Source organism: Corticium candelabrum, chromosome 2, assembly GCF_963422355.1.
Source record: "Corticium candelabrum chromosome 2, ooCorCand1.1, whole genome shotgun sequence".
Taxonomy (NCBI): Eukaryota; Metazoa; Porifera; class Homoscleromorpha; order Homosclerophorida; family Plakinidae; genus Corticium; species Corticium candelabrum.
The window spans coordinates 9,891,237-9,911,560 of NC_085086.1; the positions used below are offsets into that span (position 1 = coordinate 9,891,237).

Genomic DNA, 20,324 nt, shown 5'->3' on the forward strand with positions numbered 1-20,324 from the left:
CACAAGCAGGTGTTTGCTTTTACTTTAATTTCTGTCACGTGCCAAACCACGTTGGCAGCTCTTGACAACTCCGCTCTGACACACAACGTTGTTCCTGTGAATACCTCGGTCCCTAGCTGTATAGGTACGTGCATTGTACACAACACGCTAACTTTACCGTAGATGAACCGGTTGGAGGGAAATGCTACGAATATCTAGCTCTACTACTGCTACTGTACCTAGATAGATAGACTCCGCCTAGCAGATCGCCGAGTTGGCAACTATGGTGACGAAGTATACAGACTCGTTTGTTGTCTAAGAAAAATCGAGGCACAATTGAAACAGTGAACCCGTCAACCTATTACAAGTAGTAGACTACGTGCTTTCACGGGCACACTACACGGTACCGTACAAGAGTGGGCGTGGTATTGTATAGCAGGTCACATTTCGTCGCACAACTCACCAAGCAAACAGACATGCACGTCCATCGTTCTACAAAGCCTTCTGAACTCTATTTGAAGTCAACTCAACTCAACTCTATTTGCTCAACTCAACTCAATTAATTAACTCAACTAACGTAGAACAGTGTGCGGCTACAACTGAAAGAACATGGTCATACATGTAGCTAGTCACCTACAGCTAGCTACAGCTGGTTACTAAGTAGACTACTATGCCAATGCTGAGTATAGCTACTGTACTAGAGTCAATAGTGCTAGACAATGATTGTAGAGTTCTACCGTGTCACTCAGTGATCTCTGGGCTGTCATTGTCGACGCGTACGTTCATATCTGCAGTCAAGATGCGTGACGAAGAGGCACCAGCAACTTGGGTTGTGGCAGATGGAAACACATTGGTAGTTCCGTGTCCGACGAAATGAAGAAATGTGACCTGCTATAGAGTACCACGCCCACCCTTGTACGGTACCGTGTAGTGTGCCCGTGAAAGCCCGTAGTCTACTACTTGTAATAGGTTGACGGGTTCGATGTTTCAATTGTGTCTCGATTTTTCTTAGACAACAAACGAGTCTGTATACTTCTTGACCACAGTTGCCAACTCGGCGATCCGCTAGGGCGCAGCCTAACTAGGTACAGTACGTAGTAGAGCTAGATATTCGTAGCATTTCCCTCCAACCGGTTCATCTACGGTAAAGGTAGCGTGTTGTGTACAATGCACGTACCTACACAGCTAGCTAGGAACCGAGGTATTCGCTGGCACAACGTTGTGTGTCAGAGCGAAGCTGTCAAGAGTTGCCAACGTGGTTTGGCACGTGACAGAAAGTAAAGTAAAAACAAACACCTGCTCGCGTGTTGGAAACGTGATCTCCTGAGACACGCGTACGAATGGAAGCCGCGCTAGACTCCCGTTGAGACCCCTTCTGTGTCTAGCGTCTTCGATCATTTCAATTTTCTACTTTCTATTTTCTATTCATGTTCGAAATAGAAAAGCGAACAGCGCGTTCAAGTTTCTAGTTTGAGCACATAGGTGCCTAAAAATCAAATTTTAAAAGATAAATCTAAAGATAACAATAATCAAACATCAAAAGATGAAAACCATTTTACAAAAATATGGAAAATTAAAAATTAAAAATTAAAAGTTGGAATAATAAACCCAAATTTTTAAAATAAGAATGCAAGTGAAACATTAAAAATTAGAAATTAAAAAAAATTAAAAAAATTAACTGAAAATTGAAAATTGAAAAATTAACATAAAAATTGAAATGTAGAAGATTAAATGGCCGGACCATCCACTGACTGCTAAGCAATAAGTAGTCTGTCTTGCCACTACACCTGCATCTGTTCAGAGTGTGAATCAGGCGACTTCAGCTTGAACAGCAGTCTCCTAGTTACCCTCTAGAAGCCGTACTCACAAGGGCGTCACGTCTTAGGGGCTAGAGAGGGCGCTAGCCCCCCCACTTTTTTAGGGCGTGGCTTGCTATATTTTGAGTCAATTCTATTTTCAACGTTAATTAAACAGAAGTGTAGCTTGTCTTTAGCTAAATTAGCTGATTCAGCATAGACTGTAGTACTACAGAAGAATTTAATATATATGACGCCATGAATTACGTCACATATCTCAGCTTCAAATTTGCGCCCCCCCCACTTTTGGGACCCATGTGACGCCCTTGGTACTCAAGAAATGACTTTCTAAGCGTCTCTACGCAGGCAAAGTCTCTCACAAGATGCGCGAAATGGAAAGTAGTTGTTGCGTCGTTACCGACAATATATTGGTTCTATTGCAGCTCGCTTACAGTGTCTACGCAATACTACACCAGACTACACCAAGCTGGCTAATCACATGCCACAGTACTATGTAGTGTCATATATTATCAGTATGCTAATGAGTACTAGGGGTAGTCCCGCAGTCCCGTAATTACTCTACTACAGTAGTGAACTTACTTACAAAGCCTAGTCAACGGCAACATGATCTACGGTTCAGAAGCAGACCGTGTACTTTGTGTACAACGAGATCGGCGAAAGGTGCCTGTTACCCTCGCGATTGCGCATGCTGTAGAAGTTCCGCCCCCAAATATGTCTATATACCTAGATACGGGCATTCAGAGTAGACTTGACACATCTGCGAAAGAATGCCGAATGTTTGCGTCATCTTCTTTGGTATTTTCGTTGTGCTCAATATCGGCAGAGCACGTGGCAGGGCAAGTAGGATGGATGTCGCGATCGGTGCCAATTCACAGAAGATTCGATCTTCTCTGCTTCGGAGAACGAAGAACTCCAGTAACGATTTCAAGCGGGGAGAGAAATCGAAAAGGCAGCCCATACGAAGTACGGCGACGCGGTTTCTAGAAACCCTTGGTTCCGAATTTGGAGCAAAGTGTGGGTGGGACTCATGCGTGGATCTCGATCGACGAGGCGGAAGAGATTCCACCAATGAGTAAAATTCCGGTCCTGCCCGCAGCAGGTAATGTTTACGTATAAACTACTACAAGGATGGGTGTCGCGTATACGTAAATTGTGCTGTTTAGCTAAAGTTGAGTGGCTGGCTTGATTTCTAGGTGATGTCCACAATATGTTGCATTAGCTAATGCATGCATATTGCCAACAGAAAATTCTTGTTTGATAAACCATTAGATGCATGTTTCCATGCATCTCATGCAGGGTGCTTTTAGCTACTTTAATTGTTTGATATTTCATGCATATGTCCATAGCACTTAGGGATACTTCAAGTATTTCGATATTGTACCTTCTTCTTTTAGATGCAATTAATTAGGTTCCACTTGGTCATTACTGTGGAAACTGCATATAGTTGTATAAACTGCATGCATGTTGATGTGTGGGTGTATTTACTTTTGACTTAATTAATTAATTCCTCCTACTGTAGCTGCATACATGTATGTGTTGTGCATGCAACTGTACCTAAGGGATAATTTCCACTAATAGGTATCTCACTATGCACATGCATGTATGTCTTCTTTAAGCTTGGGATACACAGCACAAGAATGTTGCTACAGAGTAGCTATAGTAACCAACTATTTGTCATTTCTCTTATAGGAATGCATAAGCCTGCTGCCAGGTGATTTCCTTGAAACTTTAGGTATGAATTAAATTGTATATATGGTATACATAGCTAATATTCAGTTTTCATGTGTCTCTTGCTAGACAAAGCTGGTTCTTTGGATAACTCCATGAAAGACTCAGGTATGATGTTCTCAATATATCATAGTATAAGGCTTATTATTATAGTCAACCAGTTTTATTATGCTATACTAAAAAGTGCTGAAGATGTCGGCAAACCTAATAAAGATATACGTCCTACTGTATAGCAGCAAAACGAACGTTAGTTGGAAGCACATGAGTAGGAGGAACGATTTGTTGAACATATAATGTATATTATGGCCTACATATTTAGACTGTATTCAGGCAGACTTACTCTGTGTGAAATCCCGCCCATATTAGAATCTTTCCCACTTCTACTAGTCTCATTAAATTTCTGAAAACATCCATTCACTTACTACGGACTACTTGCTTCTTTCTCTGACTCTGCTATTAGACAAGTCTTTAGCATCTACTTGTAGACAGCTCATGGTCAGCATAGATCTAGACTCAGTGGGAATGTGTCATTGTATCACGTGTGCTTTCCAAGAGATTATCAGTTTTTTTTGTTTCCTGCTGAGCAGCACATACTCTGAGGGTCCCGAATGTTAATGGCGCATGGACAGTGTTGCATGCAGTGGTGTTTCCGTCGTTATGTTTGGTTTGTTTACTGTTTTGATGTGTTGTCGGTGCTGGAGATGGTTCTTCTGTTGCTTACGGTAGTTGCCCACTGTTTACCATTGGTGACGGTCTATGTTGGTCTCAGTTCTCCATGGGCTGTGGGTGATATTTGGGCGTCAGTTACTATTTGTTGGCATTTATCTTTATTTTTAGGAATATGTGGATGAATCGCACACTGCCTATTTTCGAATGAGACACAGAGTTATCGGGTATGCTTTTACTTGTTTTGCTGTTTGTCTTTGTGTCTCTTGATCTTTCTATCTGTCTATGTTTGTTTGTCTTTTTATTTGTTTATTTGTTTGTCTATTTATCTGTCTGTTTATCTGTCTATTTGTCTGTTTTCCTGGTTGGCTGCCTGCCTGTTTGTCTGGCTGCCTGCATGCCTGTCTGTCTGTCTGTCTGTCTGTCTGTCTGTCTGTCTGTCTGTCTGTCTGTCTGTCAATACATGTATTTCTTATACAAGACATTATTACAGTCTACGCTAAAAATCAGCAAGTTCTAGGACAGCTAGGACCCAAGAGGTCCCTAAGTACGACTAAGAGTCAAACTGTCTGTCTGTCTGTCTATCATTGCCTCTCACATAGTCAACTCATGACTTTTGCCTTCTTCTAGTTTAATATTTTGAAGTTGATTTCCTCACACGTGACTGCCGTGTCTAACTATATATTCCTATTCCTTTTCACGGATGCTGCAAAATGCTCTACAGCAGTACTCAATAAACCTCTGAACCTACGGTTCTAGAATATTTTATCAAGGATTGCTGTTAGATTCTGTGGACTTATACCATTGCGACTTATCTATTTGTAGTGGTAGTCTGGAACTATCCACATCTTTGGGGCAGGAAGGGAATGGTTTGGTTTCCTTGTATTGTAGTACACACATACGTACGTACATGCATGCATACATTCATATACATACATACATACATACATACGTACGTACATACATACATCATGCATGCATGTTCGCTGCCACCCACGCTTTCAGCATCGGGTATTGACAGCTTCTGATGATAACTAACCTACGCATTACATGTTGTAGCTGTATGGGAAAATGTTATCTGCTAAAATCAATAAACTTGCCAATGTTGCATGAGTTCGCCAACTTTGTCTATGGATTGTTTGGCTGCCTGCCTGCCTGCCTACCTGTCTGCTTGTCTGTCTGTTTATCTGTGTGTGTGCGTGTGTGTATGTGTGTGTGTGTGTGTGTGTGTGTGTGTGTGTGTGTGTGTGTGTGTGTGTGTGTGTGGTGTGTGTGTGTGTGTGTGTGTGTGTGTGTGTGTGTGTGTGTGTGTGTGTGTGTGTGTGTGTGTGTGTGTGTGTCACTGTGTGCCCTCTTCCTTACTCAACTTTTGTTTATTGTTCTGTTTTGACTGCCTGCAGCTGCCTGTTTTATCTACTTTTAGGAATTTGTGGATTTAATACTACTAATGATTTGTTTAATTTATCATGACTCGTAATTACATGCCTCTGTTTTGCATTTGATACAGCTTATGCATCTGTTAAATCAAGGCAAGTATATCTGCTTCTGCTATGGAAACCATTTACAGACTGAGTGATTGGGTATGCAGTTGTTATGGACTTGTGGTGGTCATTTTTAGCGTCTATTGGTGAGTTCATCTGTCATTGTGTTTGCCTCCTTGTTTGTGAGGATTGTGGCTATGTCTAGGTCTTCCTCCATTGGGTTATTGCCTGTATACCCACTGTTTGTTATGTGTCTGTCTGCCTGTTTATATGTCTTTCTGTTTGTCTGTGTGTCTGGTATATTTTGTGTTTGCTTTCCTTCTTTTTTAAAAATTTGTCTGTTTGTGATACTACCTCTAACAGTTTGATTTATTATGGTACATATGTATCTTTGGTTTGCGTTTGATGTAGCTTCTACGTCAGTTCAATCAAGGCAAATGTGTTCACTGCTGCTCGATCTTGAAACCAGGCACAAGTGATTGGGTATGTGTTGTTTTGGACTTGTGTGGTTGTGATTTCTTGTTCTTTGTGTGTTTGTATGCCATTTTTGTTCTGCTATTTGTCTCCTTGTTTCTTGGGATTGTAGCTGTTTATCTGTCTGCATGTGTATGTGTGGTCTCTGTGTGTGTTTGCCTGGCTGGCTGGCTGGCTGGTGGTGCGATAGCTCTGTTGGTTAGAGAGTCATCTTACGGAGTGTTTGCATCCGAAACCTTGAAGGGTCACAGGTTCAAGGCACAGTGATGGCAAGCCATGGCATAATTTCCTTAAGCAAGAAACTAACACACATTTGCTTCTCTCGACTCAGGAGTATAAATGAGTACCTGGTCATTGACTGGGGTTCTAAGCAGCCATCGTCTGTGACATGACATCAGCCACTGGGGTCCTGGTTAGACTTCGGGTGCTCACATCACAGTTGGCTTCACAAGTCGGTGCTCCTGTGAGTGCCTGGCCATGCTCCAGGAGTTTGCTAGCGCAGGCCCAGAGTTCCCTGAGTAGCACACAAGGGCCAGCCTAACAGCTGGCGGCGTGACCTCTGAAAGGCAGCTCCAGACATTTAGGATTTCTTTGTAGGATTTAGGCTGGCTGCTTGCCTGCCTGCTTGCTTGTTTGTTTGCCTGCCCACTTGCCCGCCCGTCCGTCCTTTCGTGTATCTGTCTTTTTGTCTGTCTGTTTGTCTGTCGGTTTGTCTGTCTTTCTGTGTTGTTGAAAAAGCTTACACACCACATTAAAGGAGAACTCCCACGATTTTCAAGTTGGGGTCAGATACAAGTCCCTTCCATAAACCGACAATTCGAAGAGACATAGGTTTTGTGCACGACATCTTCACGGCAGGAGAAACGTCGAAAGAAAGGGCCGTGTCGGGTAAGCGAGGTACATGACGTCATTGGTGCAAAGCCACACACGCATGCCATCGGGTTAGATGCAGTTGCGGACGGATTCGAAGGCATACGCGTTGTTCTTTTCTGTCTGGTGTTCGACCTTACAGTTTCGAGCAAGAGTACGGACCTACTCAGCGTGACATCAACGCAGTTGAATACATTGACGGCCTTGACGGCAGACAGATCACCGGTGAAGATCTGTCCGATGAGAACGAAAATCGAGTTAGGAACACTGATTGGTGCAGCTGCAACAGGTGTTCTGTAATGCCTAGCGTAGCTGAGTGCTTGTGCTGCCAGGAAGTGGACGAACTAGGGCATAGGGTGGAAGCTTCAGGATCTGATCTGTAATTATTACGCAGCATGAGAACTTCCTTGCTGTGTGTTTCAATGAAGACGTTCTTCGAACAGCTGTAGTCTTAATTTAATTAATGGCGACGGGATCCCATCAGAGAGCCACTAACTTCCAGGTGAGTAGCATCTAGACGAACATGGACTGGTTTGCCTATGTAAAATTTTCACGCAGGCTGCTGCGACTAACTGTGTACAGGTAATTTACTTGCTGGGTGTACGAGAGGCTGGGCAAGGGTATCAGACGTGTCATTCCAGCATGCGTTGTATGACTCAAAGTGATCCGAACAAACGCGGTGGTTTTTTGAGCTAGGCGGATCCACCAGACGTAACTTTGCTAGCCATGATTCTAGCAAATCTGGCTTCTTGAGAGGAAGCCTGAAGAAGCTGGCATCTCTGGCGATGTCGCTACTGTTGTGGCTACAGTCAAAAGCAATGCAGTGGACCATTTCACGTCGAATAAGCCAGGTAGATAGCACGGCTTGTGCACAACACATGGAGGTCATGCACCAACTGCGTCATCAACCACGCCTATGCTAACACTCCCTCTCTTTGCGGTGCTTTTCCTACGTTACAGAAGCAATGGAGGGAACTCAAAGTTTTCGAGTGCAGTCAAGATATAGAAATCTTGTATCTGACCCCAACTTGAAAATCGTGGGAGTTCTCCTTTAACTGCAGAACAAACGAAAAGCATTGGTGTTCTCTTCCCAGGTATGTTTGTCTGTGTGTCTGTCTGTTTGTCTGTTGGTTGGTTTGTTTGCTTTGTTCTTTATTGATTAATGTCTATTCGCCTCTTTGTATTTGACTGCATGCAGCTGTTTGTTTCTTTACTTTGATAAATGTGTAGATTGACTGTGATAGTATTTGATGTATCATGGTACATACATATCTTTGTGTTGCATTTGATACAGCTTCTACCTCATTTGAATTAAGGGACATGTGTCCACTGCCACTTCTACGCCAGGTACGATGTTTGAATATGCATTGCATGGACTTGTGGTGGTGGATTATCTGTTTGTGTGTTGGTATGTCATTTCGTTTGCCTGCTTGTCTACTTGTGTGTGGATTTGGGTCTGTCTGTCTTTCTGTCTATTTGTCTGTCTGTCTGTCTGTCTGTCTGTCAAATTTTCATATATTTTTATACATCAATGCTAATACATATGAAACTAAAGTAAAAGCTAATGAACAACAAGTGTCACAACTACAATTACAATTACACGAATAGCAAGTAGCATTAAAAAGCTCCCCTACAGAGCCTACAAACCAAAATTTAGTTTACTGAATTGAAAGTTGAACAGCATCTAGACTCTGGCCAGCTTTCTGTCCATATGTTACTCTGATCATCTTTCTAGCCAACACCGAGGCATTGCAACGCTGAAGTTGTACTGACAAGCGTCTCCTCCAATGTGTCTCAAAATCTGAGAAATTGTTTCTTCCTTCATCTCTATATAGTTAATAGATATATTTTCAAACATTGAACTATTATGCACGATCTAAGCAAAGCAAGTAAGTACTACCCAAGCCGATAGGGTTTGGTTCTACCTACAACTATGTATGTTTATGTGGATGTCTCTTGAAACAATCTTCTTTATTTTTCGGCCAATCACTCTAGTATAGGATTTGATCGTTGGAGACACACGGAAAACACAGAAGGTTGATGCATTTGGCTTTTCGTCTTCATCTCTTGATAGCTGTGACAGTTTCTTCAAGTAGTCTTCAGCTTTCTCTTCCCAACATCTGTCTGTCTGTCTGTCTGTCTGTTTGTCTGTCTATCTGCCTGTCTGTGTGTCTGTCTGTCTTTTATTTCTTACATCAAACTATGATACAATTCTGCAAAGAAATACAGTAATACAACTAGACTAATGTTCATTGAAAGCTAACATTACAGCAAACTAAAACACTTAATATATAACTAAGACTAATGAGGAAAAAAATTTGGTGCCGAGAGAATCAGGCCTCTCAGACCCACCGCACAACATGCTAAGTTTCTTTGATATAACTTGAACATTACACTTCTGTCATTGTACAGAAAATCTTTTCCTCTAAAAGTCTAAATATTCCGCAGCATTAGGTATTCCTGCTCCATCTGATGAAAAGCTGCCAGTTTCTGCAAAAATTTCCTTGCTTCTCCCCATGATCCAAATGTTTCATAACCAGTGGAACAACTTTGACTACTGAGCCTCCAGTCTGTGTGTCTGTCTGTCTGTCATTGCGTCTCACATGGTCAGGTAGGGATAGGCAAATCAGTTTTTAATCCATTAGGTCTGAATTGATGAACAGAGTAATGCACTGATGAGGATTTTACTTCTGAAGATTTGCCTGTTGTGTCTTTAAAGTTGAAAATTGATAAAACACTGTCGGTCTGTCTGTGTGCCTGTTTGTCTGTCTATTTGTGTGTGTGTGTGTGTGTGTGTGCACGTGCGCGTGTGCTTGTCTGTCTGTTTGTCTGTTTTTCTGACATTTGTTTCTTTGCAGCTGGTTGCACATCATTGGTTTCTTCCATCCGTTGAGGCTGATAACCTGAAAGATGAATGATGTTTCTCGATGCCTTTTCTTATGTGTTCATAGCAGTTGCTATTTGGAGTACTGCAGATCAAGGTAAAGTGAAAGGATTACTATGGAGTACTGTACACTTCGTAGTGTATGCTCCAGTTCAGTTTACCAGAGTAGCCTAATGGATTTGTATGTGCAGCTATGCTCACATCAGCTAAAGAAAGAGATCTTCTGTATGCAATAACATTCTTGATTGGTCCGTACTTCATGCATGTTTCTGAAATCTCTGCTATAATTCCAGAGCATTGCATCGATCCGTTTCTCTGGTTTCAAGTGCGCAAATGAAGTATGTCTGTTAGCACAAGTTGCATGGTAACATGTCTTGATTTGTTTTCGTTTAATTAGATATCATACTTAGGTCACTTTTTCAAGACTTCAGGACTAATTGTTACTCACTCTTACCAATTTGTGACATCATAGGAGTATGACCTACATGGTCAGAGAACGATCTAGGCAATCTATCATAGTGGACGGCACGTTATGGAAGAACTTGCAGCAAGTACTGCGTGGTCAAGATGATGATATACTTCTTCTTGGACTCTATCAGTAAATCACTTTATTTTCTTGTTCCTACATTTGCCTATATATATATATATATATATATATATATATATATATATATATATATAGGTCATATCTCATTGAGTCAATGTATATTTCTACCTGGTTTTCATACCTCCAGGTAGTTGAGTACTGTATAATGCAATGGAGAGTTTTGAACAAGTTCTGGTCTGCCTCTTAGGCTGTTGTTTCACCAACAGGGGCCAGGCGTGTGGAACTTTAATTATGTTTAATTGAAATTTTAGGTCAATACAATTATTGGACAGGTGATACATAGGACAGGTGATAATAGGGTGTTGCAGTGTACAGACTAACATAATGTCCCAGGCTCACTATTACAATGCTTCATGAATACTAAAGGAGTTGCACTAGTATGGTGCTGCATGACCACCAGACAGGTTGTCGAATTTGAGCACTTTTCAGGGTGTCTATAGTGCACTCAATCTAGTGTTCCTATATATGGTTGCATGATTCGAGTACTCTAGAGTGTTCTGGAGACAGTTTAATTTTAGCAGTGTACTACTACTGAGAAAACTGGTGTATTTGAAAATCAAACTCTATCATACGAAGATAAATAATTAAGCAAACGTACCGTACGCAACATACGCAAAACAATTACATTAAACACATATTTAATTCTAAAATTTAATTACTGCAATGTAGTCTACTCTCAGCCCAAGCCAAGAGTATGCCTTTGTTGATAGGTGTTCTTCTTGTTCTGCAGCCTCTGAGACACACAATGGATGCGCGTAATAAGGCAAAGCCAATGTGACATCTTATCCAGTTGATGGAACTACTACTACTACTACTATTACTACTACAGTATTTCCCGGGCAATTATCCGGTTGGGGAAAACAATTATCGGACTCGGTCAACCAATTATTCGATTGGGGCAACCAATTATCCTCGTCAGGCGATCAATTATCTGGTTGGGGCAACCAATTATCCGACTCAGCCAAGCAATTATCCGACTCAGCCAGGCAATTATCCGATTGGGGCTGTACACTTTGCGAATGAAACTCACCTTCCGTCGCTGGTTAGTTGTTCAGTGCTTTGGGTCACAGTCACCACTCTCTCTCTCTCTCTCTCTCTCTCTCTCTCTCTCTCTCTCTCTCTCTCTCTCTCTCTCTCTCTCTCTCTCTCTCTCTCTCTCTCTCTCTCTCTCTCTCTCTGAATAAATTAAATAGAAATAAATCACAAATATTAAAAAATTATAAAATCTGCTGCTTTGGTGAGAAGCTCAGTTTCAAAGTGTAATACAGTCTGCAAGTGTTCCCACCCAGGAAATACAGTCTGCAAGTGTTCCCACCCAGGAAATTCATTGTATACTGTCTTACGTATCCTGCGTTATTTAGATCGTGCAGAACTTGTTTGAACTTGTTTCAATAATCTTGTAGTAAACCTTACCGGTATCTATTAGTATAGCCTGTATTACAAGTGAAACGCCAGCCAGAAATTTTCCACAAAAGTTGGACTAAATAAAATTATTTTTGTCAATATTTAAATATGAATTTCAAATTGTCGTATTTGATGTGATCAATGCAAATGTTGGTAGCGGCTGCAGCAAAAAGGTTTTCGTACCTTCAATAAAACAAGACGTTTAGTTGCAAGATGTAATGTAGTACGATAGCATGCACGTCTTCACCTCAAGTGCATTTTAATACACTGTACTGTTTGCATGGCTTGGACAGGATACCGTCTAATGGTCATTTAGTCAAATTGCTGATTAGAATGCTACCTATCAAGTGCGCTGTACCGATACAGCGGCCATGGCAGTGCTCGTTTTCGTTGTGATCTCTATGGCATAAATATAACTTAACTCCATTCATTAGTAGGTAGGGTACAACCAGACAAACTAGCTGCGCCTAACCGCAGTCCTATAGCCTTTCAATTTTCACTAACACCTACGTCCGCACTGTCTGTAAATGGCATAGGTACAACTTCACACTTCTACTCTATTGTCTTGCATTCATTGTGAAGCAGTGACGCTACTGCGTTGCACAACTTGACCCGTAAGTAAGGATACAGTCCGGGGGTGTAGCCCGCCCACAACCGCCCCCGGACCACCCGCCCACAGAAGGCGGTGTTCCAGCTGATTGAGCTGGCTGCTTGCTGCAGTCAGATGCTAGAGAGGAACACACTTCATGCACTAGTCAAACACTGCCCACACAGTATAGACGGCGTTATTTGGCTGTAGAAACGACACAAAACTGACCTACACTGAGTGCGTTTCAAAAGCGTTAGGAAAATACACCGCAGTTTACGTAACAGAGGTGTGACTAATCATGCGTATCCTTGTTTTAAGATACGTAACGCCCATATAGTGGTGAATCAGACGACAGTAGACCCAGTTATCACTCGGGCTGGTGTGACGATCAGAGATGTCACGTGAAGCGTTGATTCTCCTTTGCGTCGTTGCGTCTCTTCAGAGACTTGCAGTAGCACAATATCTGAATTGCGACGACAGAACGCAGTGCACGTCGTGCGAATGTTCCCGTGAGTTGGCACGCCATTGGACTGTCTCTTGATCTCGTATTGTACTGTACACTATAGTTAGAGCCATGCAGGGCTATACAACATCCCTATACCAGCTAGTGCATAGTTGCTAGAGTTGTACATGCTCATGCATGTAATGTGCTGCATGCATGCATACTCCAACATAGCTGGTGAGCTGGTATCGGTCTGAGTGTCTATGTATAGCAGGTAGCTACCAGCCGTTGGACCGTCTCTTGATAACGTACTGTACCGTACACTAATTAGAGCCATGCAGGGCTATGCACCATTACTAGCAGCTAGTGCATAGTACTACAGCTGCTAGATTGTAGATGCCTAGAACATGCTCATGAATGTGATGGACTGGTCCAAGTTCAAAACAGCTGATGAGCTGGTATCAGTAACTGTCTATGTCTTGCAGGTACTAGTTCCTGTGGAGGAACACTCGTGTTCAGTACTACTACTACGTCTTTTCAGCTTCCTACAGTTGGAAGCAGAGCGTGTAACAACTGTACGTGGGTGTTGACGGTTCCTCGGGGGAAGAGAGTCCTACTCACCTTCAAAGATTTTGATCTCGGAGAAGGAGATCAATTGAGAATATTCGACGGACCTGATTCTTCCTCTCGTCTCATTGTCAAGTACTCAGAGGGAGACGAAGCAACGGAACTAATATCATCCGGGAGCCAAATGACTCTTCGTCTAATGACCGACTCGTGTGGCCCGGATACGAAGTTGTCAGCATCATTTCGTCCAACAGGTAGAAATTAATTAACATAACCTTCAGGCTGAATGCGTAAAATTATTAAATTTCTCTTGCAGATTGTGGACAGCTAGTCTGGTTGTACCCTACTAGTAGTAAATCCAACAAAAAGAAAAAGACAATTACCTCTCCGAATTTCCCTAGACCGTACCCCAAAAACCTCTATTGCTTGTGGACGTTCGTTAGCGCTGAAGCGTCGTTGTTCTCGACAAATATGGAAGTTACATCCTTCAAAACAAGCGATGCAAAGGACAAGCTGAGGATTCAATCTCTTGACAACAAAGGAAGTGTACAATCATTTTCTGGGCCCCGTCGCCTCAAACCTCGACAAGCAATCGTGCGACTACGAAATGTCCCCGGGATAAGCGTACGTTTTACTACAGATGACAAAAAGAAGGCTGGCAAAGGATTTGAATTAACTGTCACATCAATGTCTTCGGGTAAATAAATAAATGAGTACACAATACGTGTCTGCAACTTTTTCTTTTAGATACTGCCTGCGCACGCGCAAAATCTTTAAAGAACAGCAAACGGACAATCATAAATTACGGAAAGAAAGCCAAATACACTTGTTGCAAAGGATTTGCGCTTGATGGTGACAACACAAATGTATGTAATGGTGGAAGATGGTCTGCTGCGTCTCCGCTGTCATGCAAACGTGCGAAATATTGATGATAATTTATTCATGTTATTATAGTACGAATTTACTTTCTGTAGCTGTGAATTCGTGCAAATTGCCACACAACATGAAGGTCATGGAAGACAACCAGTCCGTAGGGTTGGGCGCTACCGTCAAGATTGGCTGCACTGACGGAAAGTACTTATCAAATAACCGTGATTCACTTTCTGTTCGTTGTGACTGCAATGGTCGCTTGGGTATGCCTGATAACCCTCCTGTTTGCGAAGGTATGCGTGGTTAATTTGGAAATTTGTATGTTCCCGTAGCTGATACATCTGTAGGTGCATGCATACTGACAAATAAATAAACAGACGACAAGCAAACAAACAAGTAAAACTGTAGAGTATATTGAAAAGATGTAATCTTTATCTATAATCTTTGACATACATACAAACATACATACACACACACACACACACACACACACACACACACACACACACACACACACACATAGAGACAGACAGGCAAACACACAAACACACAGACAGGGAGACACACCAACACACAGACAGGAGAGTGGTTGTGTTTAAAAATTCTTAGCAAGCACAAGATAGGAACACAAGGAGACACCTTGCTACCTAGTGTGCCCTTGGGCACTGGAGGACCTCAATTAAACTAAACTAAATATCACAAAGTTTGTTTTTAAATCATTTGTATTTGACAAACAAATAGACAGACAAGCAGACAGACAGACAGAAGCCGTAGACAGATAAAAACATAGGCAGACAGGCGGGCAGCCTAAAGTACGACGAACGAACACAAAGGCACACTTTCTTATTTTCATCGACTTTTAGAGAGGTTCTGCAAAACGCCTCCTGGCGCTCCAAGTCCCAATGGTTTGACGGATGTCACCAAGGATCCCGCTTATCGATTTCCGGTTGGATACATTGTCAACTATACATGCCCCCAAGGATATGGACTCGATGGTATCCCTTATAGAGTCTGTACCTCTCGCGGTTCGTGGGAACCAAAGACTAAAATACACAAATGTGAAGGTATGGTTGATCAGCGCATGCTTGTTGACTACTTGTAACTTAGTTTGTCTTCCGTTGCAGCCGGCTATCTGGCCTGTTCCGATCCCGGGACTCCAAAAAATGGCTTTCGTAACGTCAATTCTTTTGGCAACGAACGCTACGCAGCATTTGCATGCAATCCAGGTTATAACATGAAGGGAAGTTACGAGCGTTATTGCCGCACGAATAATACTAACAATACTTTCTGGGATGGAGAGCCACCTGTTTGCCTAAGTAAGACTCTTTACATAGATACGTGGTATCAGTCTGTATTAGGAATTTTGTAGGCAAGTTTAAGAACACCGCGCAACTGGCTGTTCAGTTGAAAGAAAGCTTCGTTGATCGAACTCTTGGTTGCGATAAGAAGTCGGCCAATCCAACCCCAACTCCTACTCTCAGCGCACCCTCTACTACTCCCAGCGCGCCCTCTACTACTCCCAGCACGCCCCCTATTATTGATTCTCAGCCTGTCTGCCCTCGAGGTCGCACTGTGATCGTCGGGGAGGGTTGTATTGACCTTATCTACATCGTTGACTGCTCCAAAAGCGTTGGGAATGTGAATTTCAACCACAGCCTTGAATTTGTTGGCCGCTCTGCGTCGTTGTTTGACATTGAGGGTGGCGTTGCTAGAGTAGAACTCATTACATATGATCACAAGGTTTACCCACAGTTCAAGCTCGGACAGAAAACGTCGAGAAAGGAAGTAATCGAAGCGATAAGAGCGGCTCAATTCAAAGGAGGCAACACCGCCACCGGAAGAGTTTTGAAGTATGCTCGCGAAGTAGTCGCTAATGAAACAAGAGCAAACTGTCGCAAGGCCGTCTTTTTGTTTTCCGACGGAGGCAACAATTGGGGCGGCGACGACAACCCGGAAGCGAACATGCTGAAAAAAATAAAGAATGTTGAGATCTACACAGTAGCATTTGGAGTGGAAGAGAACGGCATCAATATAGATAGCTTGAGAAATCTGGCATCGAGACCGGATTATTTCTTTGAAGTGAGCACGGTGGAAAACATTCGAGAAGCATTTGATAAAGCGTTTCACGTTAAAGTTGGTAAGAAATCTAATCTTAATACTTACAGAAATTTATTAGTTTGACTATGAATCTCTTTAGTATACAGTAACACACCAGTTTTATCACTTTTGACATATTGTTCCATGAGCAGCAAATTTGTGTGCATGTTTAGCCAGAGAAGAAGTTTACTAATTAAGAAAATTTTCAGTAAACTCTTACATTGATGTTTGGCTGGAAGGTCACGTGCTGCGCAGAAACCGCAGCTAAAATGTTTAATTTTGTAAATTGCAGATACAAGGGGCATTTGTAGTACAGCTATGATGCAATGGGAATTATGACATCATAGTAAGATATCGAATTTAACTCTAATTCTAGGGTTATAACGACAACGTAACAGGCTGCAATACATGGTCTAATTTAATTTAATTTAATGCTAACCTAATTTATTTTTGTTAGCAGAATAATGAATTTTTTATAAAGAATTGAAAAAGAAAAAAGAAAATTGTAAAAATTTTCGAAAATTAAAAATTAAAATGGCGGGTATGTTCGCGGTCCATGGACCTAATTACATGGTTTCCGACGTTGTGCAAGATCTTATCAGATGCGAATGTTTAGATTACTGTACCGAGTGCGGACGCAGTTTTACACCAAATTGCAGAGAGATGCATGGAGCTAACTGCGACGCTGAAGGCGGTGCATGGCCGTGGATGGTTGGGATATACAAAATGAATAGAGGCAACCCAGAATTGCTTTGCGGTGGAGCTATTATCGGTGAATGTTGGGTCCTGACGGCGGCACACTGCTTTGAGGGTAACAATTTCAACAAATCGAATCTACGAGTAGTCGTCGGGGACACAGAGAGGTTTGTCCAAGAGTTCAGTGAAGAAGCGTTTTATGTCGAGCAAGTATTAATACATCCCGAATTCGACAGAAAGAACGGAATGGGTTCATACAACAAAGACATAGCACTGCTTAAACTTTCTTGCAACGTCACTTGTTCGCCTCGTGTAAGCAAGGCTTGCCTTCCAAAAGCCAGTGACTCGATCTATTACCAAGCTGGTACAAGATGTATAGTTACCGGATGGGGAGCTACAAAGAGGGTGGCGTTAGCGGAGGACGCTGGGCCAAAATCGACTCAGTTAAAAGAGCTACACTTGCCAATAACTAACCAAGACAAGTGCAGACAAAGTATGATCGAAGAGTTTAGAAAGGACGTCACGGAATTTACTGTCTGTGCCGGCGACGGAACGGGAAGGAATGACACTTGCCAAGGAGACTCCGGCGGTGCGCTCTTTTGCAAACGCAACGACCAGGACAGCTATGTTATCGTTGGGATCGTCAGTTGGGGAGAAGGTTGCAAACAACCCAAGAAGTATGGTGTCTACACACACGTGCTCAAACTTATCGACTGGGTGTATAGAGAGATGTCGACGCGACCGTGCGAGAGACCAAGAGATCCCGATGAAGAAGAAAAAATTTGTCCCAAACCAAAAACCATAGTGTAATCATTGCTGTGATTTTTTGCTAGCACAGACGAGCATACGACAGGATTTGTAAAGGACAGCTAAATAGAATTTGCTTAATTTGTAGTAGCGTTTCTGATCATTGAATAGAACATATACAAAAGGTTTATTGCGCAAGTAAACAAACCTGTACCCGGCGTCTATTCGTGTCTGTTACTTGTACCATTATAAAAGAAATCATTCAATATCACATCATAAGGAAATATAAAAGGGCAAATGGCTAATGGATAAGGAGCTGCCATTAGACGGTCACACCCCCCCCAAGGCAGATCGCTGAGTTCATGTGCATTATGCAGCAGCTACAGCCCGTGCTAAGCATTCAATCTCTTGGAGCCTGGCGAGGTACTGTACGTACTCGCAGCAGCCCCGACTGCAACGCCAACTGTGGTGTGGGCACCTTAAGTCCCAGCCGGACCCCAGTGGCTGATGGACTTTGTGGAAGTCGTGGGGCTTTGCCACTCCATGCAGTCAAAGGCCAGGTACTAATTTCTACTCTTAAGTAACGAGAGGCAATTCTGTGTGAGTTTCTTGCCCAAAGAAATTATGCAATAGCTCGTCATCTCTGATTTAAAATAACAAGCTCGTGTTGGAAACTACAAAACAATGGAAAAACGATATGAGGGGGAGTTCTAGCCTGCAATCATTGCATTACAGCATGCAGCATGCAACTGAAACTCGATCAAATGGCAGAGCCTAGGGCAGGGTTCTAGTATAAAGTTTAGTTGCAAGTGGGGGACCGCACTGATTATAAGTTTCCTGTCTCCGTTATTCAGTCTCTCATTAAAGCTGTACACAGCGTTTACATGTGCTGCGTAGGCTTACCAACCGGAACTTACTTCCCACCAGATGTTATGCCGGGTCGTACCATTCATTTTCGTCGGACATTACATCATAATGTGCTAGTAGACGGGCTTCCGTGGTTTCAGTCGTTCAGAAGGCAATATGCCAGAGCTATTCGATGCGTGTATGCAGAACCTTCAGAATTTAATGTTAAGAGAGATGACTGTCCGGACCCTTGTCCTCATTGTGGTCGTGGTAACCACACAAGATGGCGGTTTGACAAAGAACTTGGACTGTAGTGACCAAAGCAAATGTTCGTCATGTGAATGTGCTGGTAAGTCTATGGCTACCCAACAGAATGAGTTTGAACTCTGTTACTCTTTTATCATACACTCTACTGGGCTTGTTGTGCACGAGTTCTTGTACTGCGTCTTTGGTATATACATATGTACTATGCATATTATGTACTATATGTACCTTACGTTGAGGATTGATGTTTTCTAATAGCTATAGAAAAGTGCGGCGGACAGATTTATTCTGCAGGCGAGCCAACAAGATTTCTTAGTACCCATCAAGTGTCCTCCTGCATGAAATGCAAGTGGTTGATATTCGTATCACCCAAGAAAAAAGTCAAACTCTCCTTAAGTATCTCTCTTGGACCTGGAGATACACTGCATGTATTCGACGGTTATTCAAAGAAGTCTCGACTCATTGCCACTTACGAAGAAGGGTTCAGTTCCGTGGACATTGCTTCATCCGGAAGCTCAATGACGGTTGTGGTTACTACAGACGGCTGTGGATCAAATTCCATAATATCAGCGTCTTTTAAACCTCTTGGTAATGCAAGCTGTAGTCTTACTGACAATCTAAGCTATAACTAAATTTATATATCTTGACTTTTAGATTGTGGGGGTCTGTTTTATATAAAGCCAAGAAAGACTAATTCAAAGCAGATTCGATCTCCTAACTTTCCCGAGGAATATCCAAATTCATTGGACTGTCTGTGGATGTTTGTTAGCAGCGGACCTTCATTGCTATCAGCAAACGTCAACATCAAATTTGTTAGTACTGCAGGATCAGGAGATAAGCTGATCATACGAAACTCTCTGAAAGTGCTAAGTCAGAACGCACGAGTGTATAGTGGGAAGAAAGCGACAAAAGACGAACTGTTGAGAATTAAGAACACAGCTGGATTTACTATTCAATTTTCGTCTTATCATAAGAACAGAGGCAAGGGATTTTTGCTGAATATTGTCGCTCTTTCGAAAGGTAACTACCTACAGCAGGTATAATTACTGTTCTCGTAACAGTTCTGTTTGCGCAGGCCTTAATTGTTCGTTTCCAAAACTTCCTAAACATGGTCTAGTAAATGTAGTAAATTTTGGCAAGACTGCAAAGTACTCTTGCTGTGATGGTTACGAACTGGTTGGAGTTGAAGAGCGAATTTGCACAAACAGTGGATGGGCGCCAGCAGTCAATCCTACATGCAAACGTAATCGAATCTTAATTTACCCATTTTCTCTATTGCTTGCATGATTTATGAAT

The 20,324-nt window shown here is 42.3% G+C and overlaps 1 protein-coding gene and 1 long non-coding RNA gene across 2 annotated transcripts; both read left to right on the top strand.

Annotated features, from left to right (window-relative positions):
• Positions 1 to 2,554: 2,554 nt before the first annotated feature.
• LOC134198411 (uncharacterized) lies at positions 2,555 to 10,524 on the top strand. Its single transcript, XR_009972833.1, has 10 exons — positions 2,555 to 2,895; positions 3,486 to 3,528; positions 3,594 to 3,632; positions 4,362 to 4,417; positions 5,698 to 5,817; positions 6,083 to 6,154; positions 8,310 to 8,362; positions 9,874 to 9,996; positions 10,091 to 10,237; positions 10,297 to 10,524. It is a non-coding gene; the product is annotated as an uncharacterized LOC134198411 (long non-coding RNA).
• A 2,369-nt stretch (positions 10,525 to 12,893) lies between these two features.
• Positions 12,894 to 18,110, top strand: LOC134176518 (complement C2-like). The gene is made up of 9 exons (XM_062643186.1): positions 12,894 to 13,008; positions 13,427 to 13,762; positions 13,825 to 14,205; positions 14,256 to 14,423; positions 14,483 to 14,671; positions 15,242 to 15,442; positions 15,503 to 15,694; positions 15,748 to 16,515; positions 17,092 to 18,110. The coding sequence occupies exons 1-9, from the start codon at positions 12,894 to 12,896 to the stop codon at positions 17,979 to 17,981; spliced, it is 3,240 nt and encodes a 1,079-aa protein (XP_062499170.1). The 3' UTR covers positions 17,982 to 18,110.
• Positions 18,111 to 20,324: the final 2,214 nt, after the last annotated feature.